Source organism: Azolla caroliniana, unplaced genomic scaffold (assembly GCF_043228905.1).
Source record: "Azolla caroliniana isolate FFs.n. ecotype wild unplaced genomic scaffold, voAzoCaro1.0.p SCAF_5, whole genome shotgun sequence".
NCBI lineage: Eukaryota > Viridiplantae > Streptophyta > Polypodiopsida > Salviniales > Salviniaceae > Azolla > Azolla caroliniana.
Window position 1 is genome coordinate 5,273,369 of NW_028230440.1, and position 14,794 is coordinate 5,288,162.

The 14,794-nt window shown below is 37.7% G+C and overlaps 3 protein-coding genes across 3 annotated transcripts in view; 2 read left to right on the forward strand and 1 right to left on the reverse strand.

The window, feature by feature from the left end:
* Positions 1-294: 294 nt before the first annotated feature.
* LOC147863846 (GDSL esterase/lipase At4g28780-like) lies at positions 295-2,946 on the forward strand. The gene is made up of 5 exons (XM_087319517.1): positions 295-595; positions 922-1,049; positions 1,141-1,380; positions 1,708-1,963; positions 2,489-2,946. Exons 1-5 carry the CDS (start codon positions 310-312, stop codon positions 2,707-2,709), a joined length of 1,131 nt encoding a protein of 376 aa, XP_087175643.1. The 5' UTR covers positions 295-309; the 3' UTR covers positions 2,710-2,946.
* Positions 2,947-6,818: 3,872 nt separating this feature from the next.
* Positions 6,819-9,901, reverse strand: LOC147863847 (peptidyl-prolyl cis-trans isomerase CYP20-1-like). The gene is made up of 6 exons (XM_087319521.1): positions 9,756-9,901; positions 8,498-8,573; positions 8,359-8,406; positions 7,677-7,883; positions 7,485-7,560; positions 6,819-7,200 (listed from the first exon to the last, which is right to left on the reverse strand). The coding sequence occupies exons 1-6, from the start codon at positions 9,834-9,836 to the stop codon at positions 7,062-7,064; spliced, it is 627 nt and encodes a 208-aa protein (XP_087175647.1). The 5' UTR covers positions 9,837-9,901; the 3' UTR covers positions 6,819-7,061.
* Positions 9,902-11,535: 1,634 nt separating this feature from the next.
* Positions 11,536-14,794, forward strand: part of LOC147863848 (peroxiredoxin-2E-2, chloroplastic-like) — a 44,808-nt gene continuing 41,549 nt past the window's right edge. Inside the window, exon 1 of the mRNA XM_087319520.1 lies at positions 11,536-12,382. Within this exon, the coding sequence (XP_087175646.1) occupies positions 11,596-12,327 (732 nt within the window). The 5' untranslated portion in view covers positions 11,536-11,595 and the 3' untranslated portion in view covers positions 12,328-12,382. The remainder of the gene's footprint in view (positions 12,383-14,794) is intronic.

Here is a 14,794-nt window from a genome sequence, read left to right on the forward strand (position 1 = left end):
CTACATGCATGCATACATACATATATACATACATACATACATGCATGCATACATAACACATGCATCATCACCAATCACAGTTAACTTTATGAATCAGACACACCAATTGCTTCATTCATTTCTCATTCATTGCATTTCATACTCAAAACAAAAGAGAGAGAGAGAGAGAGAGTTGAAGCCCCTCTATTAATTACTGCTCCTCCTCTTCTTCTTTCTCTGTCTATCTTCATCTTCTTCCTCTAACAAGATTTCTAGGAGAGGAAGGAAGGCAAATCTCTCCACTCTCTCTCTCTGCTATTCTAGTTAGCCATGGAGAAGATGAGTTTGAAGCTCAATGCAGCCTTCAGCAAGTTCTCCACTTCTCTGCCTCTCTTCTTCTTCATAATCATGGGATACTGCACAATGTGTGTTCATCATGTGGAAGCGAAGGATCCTATCGCCATGTTTGTGTTCGGGGATTCTTTGGTGGATACAGGCAACAATGACTACATCCCATCGACGGCCCGTGCAAACTTCCGGCCCAACGGTCTGGATTACCCGAATGGCCAGCCCACTGGCCGATTCTGCAATGGAAAGATCATCTCCGATTTCATAAGTATTCCTCACTATACTCTGCTCTAATGTGCACTAATACTCTACTAATCTACATTTACACACCATAACTGCATTTCTCTCTAATACTATTTGCATAATCTCCCAAACATCTCAGGTTATGTGTTTTTGTTTTGAGCTCATGTAACTTGGTTTAGGGTTTAGGGTTTCCCTCTAATGTGCACTAATACTCTACTAATCTACATTTACAGACCATAACTGCATTTCTCTCTAATACTATTTGCATAATCTCCCACACATATAAGGTTATGTGTTTTTGTTTTGAGCTCATGTAACTTGGTTTGTGTGTGTGTGTGTGGGTGGTTGCAGGTGATTACATGGGTCTGCCACCAGTGAAGCCATACCTTGACCCTTCCAACGATCAATCTAGCCTCCTCCTCGGTGCAAATTTTGCCTCTGCAGGTGCCGGTATCCTTAACAGCACCGGCAGACTCTTCGTAAGTTGCTCATGTTCATGTGCTTTTGCTACTTGCGGTGCCAATGGCTTGACCTAATCGGCTGTCATATGTGGTTTAATTGATCTTGCAGGTGAAGGTCCTCACAGTAGAAGAGCAATTTGCAATGTTCGATGAATACAAGCAAAAGGTTGCGAGCTTCATAGGGCGTCCGGCTATGGAGAAGCTTTTGTCAGGGGCTCTGTTTTCGCTTACATTCGGCGGAAATGACTACATCAACAACTATCTCATGCCCTCTGCAAGGTCCAACAAGCAATTCACCTTGCCCCAATGGCAATCCATCCTCATTGCCCAATACAAAATCCAACTCATTGTAAGCTGGAATCCCACATTTTGTTTTTGTTTGATCAAAGAAACATCTTTCATCTCAGTGATCTCACCACATTTTGAATCCTACATTTTGGTTTTCTTGGATCAAAGATACAACATCTTTCATCTCATCTCACCGTATTGGAATCTCAGATTTTGTTTTTGTTGGATCAAAGCCACATACATCTTTGATCTCAGTGATCTCACCCTATTGGAATCCCACATTTGTTTTTCTTCTTTTTGTCAAAGACACATATATCTTTGATCTCATCTCACCATATGTCTGCTTTCTATGTTCACCATTAATAATTGTGGCATTCATGGTATGCAGGAATTGTATCGGATGGGTGCCCGAAAGTTCTCGATATCATCCTTGGGGCCATTGGGTTGCATCCCATCTCAGCTCAACATTCAGAAGAGCCCCGATGGAACTTGCATCCCATTCCTCCAGAAAGTCGCGCTGAGCTTCAATGCCGCGCTGAAGCCGATGACAGAGGAGTTGAATGCCATGTTCCCTGATGCAACATATGTCTATGTCAATAGCTTTGGCATTGTCATGGACTACATCTCCAACCCTAGTGCCTATGGTAAAACATTTGCTCCACCCTACCAGTCGATGTCTTTTACGCAATCACCGTGTTTGAAATTAATTACCGCGGTACCCATTTTCACTTTCACCATGATGGATACATGTTGAGGGCCAAGGAGGTCACACAGCTTTTATGAGGTTCACTTCAATCAAGGTGTAGCATTGTTGTCCATGTGTGAAATGTAGACGTCGGGGAGGGGAAGAGGGGAAGAGTGTCCGCACACATGTAGCCATTTGGTTTTCTAGCTACCAATTCATCATTGGTACACATACCCTAGGGTTCACTCTCCTAAATTCTCGAAAAACATAGGATTGTAGGGTTTTAAGGGGGGCTGGGAGTATCTTCATGAATGAATGTCCTTATCACTTCTCACACACTTTCACTTCCCCACAAGAATCTTCTCATTTATCCTCTTGGGTTCCATATTTTTTCTTTTTTGTCCCTACATTTTGTTTAGAGTAATGTTTGTTTCAAACTAATCCCTTCTTATGGGTGCTTTTTTTTTATCTGGTATTTGTATAGGGTTCGAGACAGCCCACATGGCTTGTTGTGGTCAAGGAAAGTACAATGGTTTTCTCATTTGTAATAGGTTCTCAAATCTTTGTGCGAACCGACAAAACCATGTGTTCTGGGACCCATATCACCCTACAGAAAAAGTGAACCAATTGATCACACATCGGATCTTGAATGGACCGAAGTCCGACCTTAGCCCCGTTAATATTCGACAACTCTTGGGGATATAACAAAGAAACAAAAAAATTCTGATACGAGCTATCTTTGTTTTTTGTTTTTTTTTCTTAATTTGTTGGCCCAAGACCAGTTTAAGAAGATGAGCTTATTTTTCCATGGGCTGTAGAGGTTAAAGGTTCAAATCATCAAGTCTTTGAACCCACCCTTATTTGGTTGTAATTTGCTTTGGCTCAAAAATGAGTTGTATTGCTTGATATGGCAATAATATGAGATGTACTTCATATTTTTTATACTACTTTGGATTTTGGAAAATTTTAGCTGTTTGTTTTAATGGTACCTCATGTGTAACGAGTTAGAAATTATAAGATTAGGTTATTGTAACCTTCAACCTCACCAAACAATTTATATATAGTAAATCCTAAAAGGCTTGTAAAAGTTTAGTGGTTCATCAATTATTTAGGCACGGAGCATTTTATAATATACATTTCTGATGTTGGCATTGGCCCAAGAGACAATGAACCTCATTCTAGAAAACAACGTGAAATGTATCTATTCTAGAGGCCTTGGTAAGACATGATAACAAGCTGAAATACCCGAAATGTTGGGGACTTTTTGTTCCTATCAGTGTACATCTAACTAAAACTGTCATGTTGTCTCTAGACTCTCACCATGTATATTAAACCAAGTTGCAAATTCGTTGGGAACTTTGTCAGCTTTCCCGTGGGATTTTAGAAGCTTAGCATCCGGAAAGATTCCTTTTGATCGTCCATTAAACATAGTGATTTCGTGACTCTCATTGTCATTTGCTAGACATCCTAAGCAATCCTAGTTTGTTGAGTGGTACCTATTTCCAATCATCGCCATAAGGTGTATGTGATGATTTTGGGCATTTTGTATGATTGATTGCTGCTGGTTGCTCACAAAAAAAGGACCTATTTTAGACTTCCTTCCAATTGTGCCATATTTTGTAGCTTTGTTAATAGCCCAAAGTTGGGGTCGCAAAGGATCCCTCAAACTTTTCTCTATTTGGGCCTTTGGGGACATTTTTCCTTTTTCACCAAGATCCCTCAAACTTCTTCTTACATTCAACACGACAAAAAGGGGACGTGTTTCATCGTATGAATTTCATTTATCCATGCCAACAACTAGGTGTTCTAAGTTCTACGGAATGCACACGTCCAATTGTAGAGATCCATTGCTTTTAGTTATTGCGTCATTCTGTCACTAACAAAATGTAACAGTGGAAAATGAATAACAGTAACTCTTGGGTGTCCAATAACAGTAGTAAAATTTATAGTTTAAAGTGTATGACAAAAGACGACCTTTAACAATATTGATTTACAATTCGGTCAACCCCAAGGCAACATGCCGTGCATTGTATTGCTTTGTCAACAATGGAGCAATAATGGCACAACCTCTTGTGTCTTCAATACTAGACATCAAAGCTATAGGTGAAGATGGAAGCATTAAAATCTATGACAAAAGAAGAGAGTTGAAATGTGTACATGCACACGAGTCATAACATGAATACAAATTGTTGTGTTGCACAATACAAAATTACTCTAAAGAGAAGAAGTAAAAAATAGGTCTTGAGACAAGAAAATAAAGGTGCATGTTCTAAAGGACAAAATCATTCATACGCCATATTCATAGGATTAGGTGGTTTCTAATAATGTCATTTTTGCCATTATTAGAAACCACCGAATTGACATTAGAGAGTCATTTGGACTTAGAATTATATAGAGACCAAAACTCAACCAAAATATCAACCAAAATATGAATGATGCATCCTTGATACCAAGATTCACAAAGCACCATGTCCATACCTTTTGATGGTTTTAACAAAAAACTTACCATTAATCATAATATTCCCATCCCACCACGAAAATATTGCCATATTTGTAGTCCAAGCGAGAAGCAATAAAACAAGGAATCGAAGATTTCGTGTTCAAAAGTAGACAAACATAAGTATAAAAACCTATGTCGGAAGATTACTATGAAATTTGTTTTGAGAGGCAAGAACAAAATTGGAGATATTTATGACTTTCTTTATACAAATTCTCAATGGGTTCAACACCAAGAAAATCATGGAGAGCCTTTCCAATATTTTGTAAAGGCTCTTGATATCATGATTTACTCTATTTGTGTTTTACATGATAAAAAGTTTATTTATGTTTTGCATTAAAGGGTCTTCTTTATGTTTGCATTAAAATACCCTATATGTGGGTACAAATTTAAAGAGAATCTAAAATTTGAATCCCAACAAAGCAAATGGCAAATCAATTTCTCGATTTACTTCACCCTCTTTGAACTCTATATTGACAACCAAGAGCCACATGGCGGTAGTGAGGGAATCAATATATTAGGACACCAGTTCACATTCTTCTTGAGATGTTGATTACGTAATATTGGCCACTAAATCTAATGCAAGACTTCAAAACCAACTTAATGCAATAGATAATCTTTGTGAACAATACAGCCTCAGAGTAAATCAAGGACCAACCAAGCACACTTCCATGAACCTTGTACTAAAATATGGTTATTTGGTTTCATGGTCATCCCTATCCTCGTGTACATTGTAGCCATTGTAGCATCCAATTGGTCATGATGATGCAAAGGCTCGCCGCTCCACCTCATACAAGAGTGTTCAAGTTAAATAATGTAAAAGCTTTAATTCAAACTAGAAACCTAATCACCAAAACAAGGATCAAGATCGTGGCAAGCATCATGACACTCACAAGTAATAAAATGGCTCAAAAATAATGGCTACAACATCAATAATTTGGCAGTACATAGCTTACACCTCTCCGAAATGATGTACATACATGATATTGCCACAAGAGATATGGTAACTCTATACCCAAAAGATTTAGTCCACAAAAATGGTCTATAAGAAGATAGTTTCATGGACTTCTTCCAAAATGTGCTCGCAAAGCAATCCTACAACCAACTAGAGATTGAAGCAAGATGTATACTTGCACACCTAGACCCAAAAGACTTCCTAGTTATGTGAAGGAGAAGTGATAGCAAGTTGCATATGCCCAACTTATGAGCAAGTGAAAGAGAAGCATGACAACACCCTCTTTATGTGGAGTCCATAATACAATGAACGAAGAAATCTTATTCAAACTTCAAATGTATATGAAATCAACCCTTCTATCAAAACATGTTGCAATGGAAACACCATAGATCTCACTTCTTCCCTAGGCTTGCACCATATACCAAGACTCGCCATAGATTGAGCAAAGGATTGTCAACAACAAAGACCCTAACTATCATATGATACGAAGTGTGGGCCATAGTATAGCGAAACCAAGTCATGAAGATTATTGCTCACATTGTTGGATTTGCTTGAGGACATTTAGTGAACTTCATCATAGCCTCACCCAACCACATCTATCAACCTTCAATACGATGTCCGCTCCCCAGTAATCCATGCATGGTCGTCATACACTTATGATTGTAATTCATCTTAACACTCATTCCATCACATGCACTCAAGTCATCATCATTGTTTGTTAGGAAACTTAGAGCTTTATCTTTGTTTTATTTAGGTAACTTTATACACTTCATGATTGTTAGCCATCAAGTGCATAACACTCGGTAACCACCACTTGCATTCAAGTCATCCTCATGGATCAAACTGAATAGGTGCAAACTGATTGTCTTAATCAAGTTCATTGCCACCAGATGCTCACATAGTGATTGATATGGTTAGAAAAAGATTCTATCGTTACAATATAATACATTATCAAGGATGCAGTCTCAAACAAGGAGAAAATTCTGGCTAAACACCAAACAATATGAGACAGAGAGAGTCTTTAACGGAACAACTTGCATTGATAGAATAAAATTCCCAAATGGGGTGAAATCCTTCCATGTCCGAAGGTAAATGGTATCTTGTTTGAGGGTAATATCATTCATATCATCAACCTCTAAATATTTACCTCTTTGATGAGTTATTTACACATTTCCTGTCTACACAATCCTAAATGCTACCAAACAAATTTGTTGCTGATCATGTACCTTCTCTAAATCTTGAGAGGTGCCAAATTATGTTTTACTTAGTATTTAGTCGTCAGAGAAGCAAATATTAAATATGTAAAGAGTAAAATATACGGATTCACCCATATACCAGGATGAAGCCTTACAAAACATTAAAGAATACATTATATACATAGATAAATATATTTTTGCAAAGAAAGCATGTAGATTCATTGGCAAGATGCACATAACATAATAAAGAGTAATACAGTGCCGAATGGATAGAGTAAACATCACTCACATAACATTGTGTATGATACTACATATGTAAGAAAACACCGTCCATATTGTTGTCGATCCATAGTTAGTTGGGAAAAAAATGATGATTATCTTTCCGTTTCTTTCCAACTTAGAGAATTTGTTATAGGGGCAGTTCCCCACTATCTACTATTACCACCTTACGCTTGGGGGTGCCACTTTGAGTACCTTCCGCTTCCACCTTATAAACCACATCCATGCCACTTATCACCTTTCCAAACACTACATGTCTTCCATCCAACCTATACACACCAGCCCAGTACAGATTGTCATACAGAAAAATACTATAGTAATCCAAAGACAATCTAGTGTATACATTAATATCTGGTATTGTATAAGAGAAAGGCAGATAAACCAAAATACCCCTAAAAGTTGTCAAATTGACCAGGAATACCACTATGTAGTTTATAATTCTGTGTTTCATGCAAGTATTCCAACAAAAAGGCTGGTGATATATTGGTGGGACAGGTATTCTGGCAGTGTTTTTGAGAAACTATGGGCACTTGCAACAGACCCTTGTACTTACCAACTTGTTTTCACAGTAGTTATGAAAAATTGGGAGCCATTGGTGTTCGACCCAGCATTTGCCATGGACAAAACACCTATTATAATAATTAACAGGATCATCAGAACATTAAGTATTATCCATGATGCATTTAAGATCTCAACAACAATGAAGAGCATAAAATGTGGCTGTACATAAATACAAATAGCTGACCTGGGGCTGTATGCTTGATCTTGAAATTCTCATCAGCAAAACTCTCACCATAGATGGATTCTCCACCTCGTCCATCACCAAGGGTAAAATCCCCACCTTGTATCATGAAGCTAGGGATAATGCGATGGAGTTTGGACCCCTTATAATGAAGTGCTTTACCACTCCTTCCAACTCCCTTCTCACCAGTACAAAGAGCCCTGAAATTCTCTGTAATTTTGACAAAGCCATATATATACACACAATTAGAATGTGAACACTGACAAATCCTTAGGGTTCATTTAAATAAGTTTACAGTTGAGCTGCAGGGCAAGTGTTTATCATAGAAATAAAGGAACACACCTGAATACCTTGAACCTTCTGGATACACCAGAATATCCCTAAGTTTCTGAGAAACTCATCAGAGTAACCATCTGTAGTAGTATTTTTCTACTAGGATATTCAGGTAAATATGCAAAAAGTTACAAGTATTTCAGTGTTTTGCCATGTAACAATAAATGTGTGATTGGTGGGACCAGTTTTGCAAATGCATGTGGCCAAATTATAGAGCATGGCAATGAATTTGAGCCTTGAATGCCAAAGACAATATTCCAGCACAAAGTATGAATCTAATCTTAGTAATCTACACACATGGGGCTTATATAACTTAAACCATGGGATACAACAAAAAGAGAGATGAACTGACCTACAGTCTTTGGCACAGTTTTTCCAAATAAACCCATCACCACCCTTCCTAAAATAAGCCCAACAAAAGCACAAGAATTAGCTCCTTTTCAAGGTGTTTCAGAAAGATTAATTTGTCAACTCATATCTAGCTTTTTTACCTGTGGGCTTTCCATCGATTTCGATATCGAAGAATACTTTATGGGTTATCTCATCTAATTGCTCATTTTTTTTAGCCTGAAATTTTCCCATGATCATTAAATCAAAGAAATCGCAATTGTATTAAAGCTCTAAGATTCTTTACACTATCAAACTAAAATTACGTGAAGTTGTATATAAACTCAAATTCAATATAGCATGAAAATGAAGATGGGGGAAAATGGGTAATAGGAAACTAACATATTCTATCATTTTATGATCTAATGCGACTAAGAGGGTAACATATACATTTTGTTATTTTATGATCCAACTGTAAACGTATTTCCTATCATTTGATGATCTAGTAGTAAAGGCTTAACATTAAGGTTAAGATTTCCCACCTCAATATGCGCATCATGGGTAGGGACGCCTATGCTTAATAAGGTTGTTAATGTCATATAGCTGGGTCCTATTCCCATCAATGAAAATTTTCTATATTCTTGGTCATTAACCAGCTACATTGTCATTGTGGTATAATTTGTAGCAGATATTTTGTCTGCTTTAATATAAATTTAGCACGTGTAAATCCCATGTATCAAAAGGAAACTCAAAAGATCAGACAAAAATGGATCCAACTGATTCCCAATAGAAAAATGATGAGATCTGAATGCATCATCTAGTTTTTCTTTAATACATATAAATTCAACATATTCTCGTTTAAATGCATATAAATTCAACATCTTTCTCTCTGCCCCTTCAAATCTTTCGCTTGGAAAGAAAGCAGGAAAATGTCTCCAACATATACATATGTCGATTCCGAATTTCACATATTCTCGTTTAAATGCATATAAATTCAACATCTTTTCCCTGTCCCTTCGAATCTTTCGCTTGGAAAGAAAGCAGGAAAATGTCTCCAACATATACATATGTCGATTCCGAATTTCACATATTCTCGTTTAAATGCATATAAATTCAACATCTTTCTCCCTGTCCCTTCGAATCTTTCGCTTGGAAAGAAAGCAGGAAAATGTCTCCAACATATACATATGTCGATTCCGAATTTCACATATTCTCGTTTAAATGCATATAAATTCAACATCTTTCTCCCTGTCCCTTCGAATCTTTCGCTTGGAAAGAAAGCAGGAAAATGTCTCCAACATATACATATGTGGATTCAGAATTTCCGTATCGATCACGCTACTGTTTCACAGATCTAGGGAAAACACAGTAGACAAAAAAGAGCGAAAAAAAAAGAGGCAAAGATTTCGTTTTTTTGAGTACCTGAAGAGTAGTAAGGAAAGAAGCAGAGGAGAAGAGAATCAGTGCGATCCAGATGGACACCAAGGGGAGGGTATTGGCCATGGGGTCTCTCTCTGTGCTCTGCTTCTTCAGAAAAGAAAGAAAGAGAGAAAGAAAGAAATAGCAGGCAGCAGCTACCAAGTGAGAGGAGATGTGTGTCTTTACTTACTCGCTCACTGGCAGTGGCTCCCGAGAGAGAGATGGACGGACGGACGGGTTAGGGTTTTATTTCTTGTCCACAATGTGAACACGCACAGACGCCCACAAAACCTACACACCGTTCCTCTTTGTCTTCTTCAATCTTCTCTATGTCTTGTATGTCTATCTATAGAAGGACCACTTGTTTCTCACAAACCTCGGCACAACGATTTCTCAGTAACCCCCCCTATCCATCCTTCTATCCAGCCACAGGCCTTTGTCCGCCCATTGCTTTATGGCAATTGGGGTTTGTCCATCCTTCTATCCACCCCACGAGCCTTTGTCCACCCATTGCCTTTTGGTAATTGGGGGCTGGATTTCGTCCAACGTCACCATCTGCCCTACTCTCTGAGCCCATGTAGTTTCTATTCTCCTCTCTTTTAATTCTCCGGCACCGCATCCTTGGACCCACACGTTTGATCTTATGGACATGGTTACCACCTGTTTGCACCGTTTCCTAATCGAAGTGTGTGTGCTTGTCTATAGTGCGTGTTTTTACATTCCCATTTTGGTCTATGTGTTCGTTCGTTCACCTTCAAAAACAACATTTACAATGTCAGCACACACACACACACCTCTTTATAAAATGGTGCTTTTAGTGTCACGTAAGACACGGTGGTTTAATAACATACCATGTGCTTTTCTCAAACAAGCTTACAGAATATTCTAAAATGATGTTTTGTTGAGGTTATAGAATATTTGCCCATGATGTTTCTATAAAGGTTACAAAAGCTTATAAAATATTCGCCAATATCAAGCTTATAGAATATTCTCTAATGATGTCATGAAGCCTCGTATATTGCTTAAGGTACTTTCTTATATAGGTTTGTAGTCTCATATGAGAATGACTAGGTTCGATGTATGCTGCAACCAAATGTGCAAATAGCTTAAGTGCACAAAATCAAGGACATGTAATGGAACTTTCATCAACATAAATCAAGTATATGCAATGATGAGATAACGTAAAGAAGGCATCTCGCTATATTCTATAGTTGGGCTCAAACAGTGTTAACTACAACTAAAAACTTTGCCAATGTCATGTGACGATGGATCAAGATTTCACCTCACGAACAATGCAAAAGAGATTCAAACACATACATACATATATACGTGCCTATATTGTAGGAATGTCTCGTTGGGAATGTGTGAAGGGGAACCGTAGTAAGTTTTGCTTGGAAACACATAAAATGTAGCTGCTCATAAGAGGCTCAAACATAAACAAAAGAGATGATAAGGAATGGTGGCATGGTTTTCTTCAAGGGCGTTTGTTTGAACACGTTCTCTTATTACACACAATGTTAACTATAGATAGAGATAGAGATAGAGATACATATAGTGATAAATATAGTGATAAATATAGTGCTGATTTCTAAATATAGAGACAGATAGATAGATAGGCTTTTGCCCATCCATTCATTCATTCATTTAGTCATTCATTCTTCGGACATGCACATGCAAAAAAACATAAAAACAAAAAATGGACCACTTCAAATATAAATACATAATAACTCCTCAGGGGTTTCTTCTTCATTATCATTAGGGTTTAGAACAAACAGAGCAGAACAGAACAGAACAGAACAAAACCAGAAGGAGAAGATAAAAGAAGAGGAAGAAGGAAGAATCGATGGCCATGGCTAGATCTGCAGTCGCTCCTCTCCTCGCGTCTCAGTGCGCCGCAGGTCTTCCCAGGCTCCCCTCATCCTCTTTCTCGTCGTCTCGGTATGTACTCTCTCCTCTCCCCAAATCGGTCTCTTCTTTTTCCTTCAATCTCCGAGGTGGAATCGTGAGACGAAGCAGCAGAACCTTCTCCTACCCCTTGGCCATGGCTTCTTCCTCTGTGACCACAGAGAGCTCGGTTGAATCCAAAACCATCTCCGTCGGAGATAAGCTCCCCGAAGCAACGTTCGCTTATCTCGACAAAGAAGGTCAAGTTCAGACCGTGACCGTATCGGATCTCACGAAAGGCAAGAAAGCGGTGTTTTTCGCAGTTCCCGGAGCTTTCACTCCGACCTGTTCTCAGAAGCACTTACCAGGGTTTGTAGAGAAAGCCGATGAGCTCAGATCAAAAGGTGTGGATACCATAGCTTGTATATCTGTGAATGACGTGTTTGTGATGAGAGCATGGGGAGAGAACCTGAGCACAGGCGATAAGGTTCTTCTTCTCTCCGATGGGAACTTGAACTTCACGAAAGCTATAGGTGCAACTCTGGACTTGAGTGATAAGCCCGTCGGTCTTGGTGTCAGGTCGAGAAGGTACTCTCTCCTCGCCGAGGATGGAGTGGTGAGAGTTCTCCATCTCGAAGAAGGTGGATCTTTCACTACCAGTGGAGCTGATGATATTTTGAAAGCCTTGTAGATTCTCTTGGGAGTTCAGTATTAAGGTTTGTCTAAAGAAAGAAAGGCATAATTATGTTGCATTGTCTAGCTCGGCAAGGCGAAAGAAGGAAAATTTTGGTTTGCATGCATAAATATATGTATATGTTCTACCTAGTCTTCTATATGAGAAAATGCTACTTTGGTCCTTGAATTCATATATGTATTTATTGTTATTCCTAAACTTATATATGAGTACTATTCCTACTGCTTTTTGAAATTTCCCCGAATTTCAATATTTCATGTATGTTTTCCTATTTCGTACTTATATATATAGTTATCTATACAGTACTGTTATATACACATGATACGTTTTTGAGAGGTAATTAACCCTCTGTAGCTATTGTGTTTGTGCATTGCAGGCATCCTTTCCTAAGGGTTGAGAGTAATTTGATGTATATACAAATAAGAATTCAAAGCTTCTTTAGGAATTATGTGCATGGCTTACGTAGGATTGGAAGAGTTGATTGATGTTTTATCCGGATCTATATAAACGCTCACATGGCAAGAACAATGTCCCATATGTTTCTGGTTTCTAATATACTAAAGGATAATACTGTTGGCAAGCCATTGCTTTTTCTTATTTCTCAGGAAGGTTATTATTCGTGTTTCTCTTTTAAACTAGAGTGTGTTAAATAATCACCAAATTTGCATTCTTTGATAAAATCACCACAATGTTAAAGATCTTTTGTAGCTTCATTTTGCAATACATGATGCACACCTCTTGTGTACTTTATCTCCATTGGATTATCTACTTGTATCTTTGGGTTGATATGCATTACGGATAACATGGTAAGAATATTATTCTTATCATCACATTTTAATGGCTAATATGATGCGAATAACCTATAATAACCTATATAAATGGACATGGACATGCAGATTTGTAAATGAACTACGGTCAGAAATGAAATAATAAGGGACTCAAGAGGATGGTTTGTGAAATTGCTGCAAGTTTGAAGTTGATCTCTTTCATTATCCTTGAAGCTTTCCTTTTGGTAGAGTTTAAAATTTTGGAGATGCATGTATTTAGCCTCTTCAGTATGTACATGCATTATGTTTAGGAGAATTAGACATGAAAGTCAGTGAAAAGTATTAAAGAAGACGAATGGGATGAAGGGTGCTTACCATAGTGTTTAGCCTCTTTGAGTGAATGACGAGAGACAGTATTAACATCCAGTGTCATCTACCTCTAAATTTGTCCTACTTTTGTAGTTGGCCATTAACAGGACTAATGAGAGCCTTAGATTCATTGGAATTAGTTTTTAGAGTTGGTTGATTAGGCTATGCTGTTATATGAGAGCCTGTCATCTACCTCTAAATTTTTCCGTCTACTTTTGTAAGTTGGCCATTAATAGGACTCATGAGAGCCTCTTCCTCACTAATTTGGGAGTAATGAGAGCCTTAGATTCATTGAAATTAGTTTTCAGAGTTGGTCGATTAGGCTATGCTGTTATATGAGTTCTCGGTCCTTACACAAGTTTTATACAAGTTCAGGGATAACTGAATTCTCAGTAATCCATCTGTTCACTTTAATTAGTCTTTACAATTAGCTCAAATTAGCGCTACAATACATTCTGGTTATCCTTGAATTCTAGCAAAACTGTATTCTCACTTTATCCATATATTGTCCAGTTGTGCTTGCAACAATTGGTTTAAAGCTTGTGAATATCAAAGTGGTGAGAGTACTCTTGCCTATCATTGTATGCCTTTTCTCATATAAGAGCCAGGTCATATGTTAAAAAGGACAGTTTGGTCGTTTTGATTATTATACAAATGCATCTTGTGACCTATTACTAGAGGGCCAAGTGTTATTTTGTATTCATGGCAGTATGGTTCGTTCAATATCTAATACAGTTAAATATCATGAACCAATAAGCATCAATATTTTATTTTGTCATTCTTTTGTTTTCATGATATTGCTAAAATTGTTGTTGAGCGGCAACAATTAAAAAGGTTAGTCCCAACACACACATCAAAATGAATGAATTAATTGTACTTCTTTTGTTTTGTTAATGTTTGGACCCATAGTAATTCTTGAAATGTGGGACATTGGCTTTGAGTCATGGAATTCATGGCATTCTACATGTATTCTAACCCTACTCTCTTATTTGGTATATAAATGTATAGCCTCATTTGAGTGATGAACGAAGTGTATGGTGTTCCGAGATCTTGGAAACTTTACATCATGTTATGACATGGAGGGGTGATTTCATTTGTGTATATAATATAATGTTAATGTGGTTTTTATAATTATAAGTGGATTGATCGATAGAAAGATTAAGCATTGCCAATTAAGGGCTAATTGTCAATAATAATCTTATGACTCACAGTACAATGATTGTGTCATTTCTACTTAAAACACTCACCATCAACTTACTCTTAACAAGATAGAAAGGAAATCCAATGCAATTACTCTCTATCCCTAATTACTATGTTCACGTTCTTTT

Excerpts from the sequence above, each read along its gene's own strand:
- LOC147863846 (XM_087319517.1), top strand. The coding sequence starts at position 310 with ATGGAGAAGATGAGTTTGAAGCTCAATGCAGCCTTCAGCAAGTTCTCC. Across the intron at positions 596-921 it reads GATCATCTCCGATTTCATAA|GTGATTACATGGGTCTGCCA; the intron begins GTATTCCTCACT and ends GGGTGGTTGCAG. Across the intron at positions 1,381-1,707 it reads AATACAAAATCCAACTCATT|GAATTGTATCGGATGGGTGC; the intron begins GTAAGCTGGAAT and ends CATGGTATGCAG.
- LOC147863847 (XM_087319521.1), bottom strand. The coding sequence starts at position 9,836 with ATGGCCAATACCCTCCCCTTGGTGTCCATCTGGATCGCACTGATTCTC. Across the intron at positions 7,884-8,358 it reads AACTGTGCCAAAGACTGTAG|AGAATTTCAGGGCTCTTTGT; the intron begins GTCAGTTCATCT and ends TCAAAATTACAG. Across the intron at positions 7,561-7,676 it reads GATCAAGCATACAGCCCCAG|GTGTTTTGTCCATGGCAAAT; the intron begins GTCAGCTATTTG and ends TTATTATAATAG.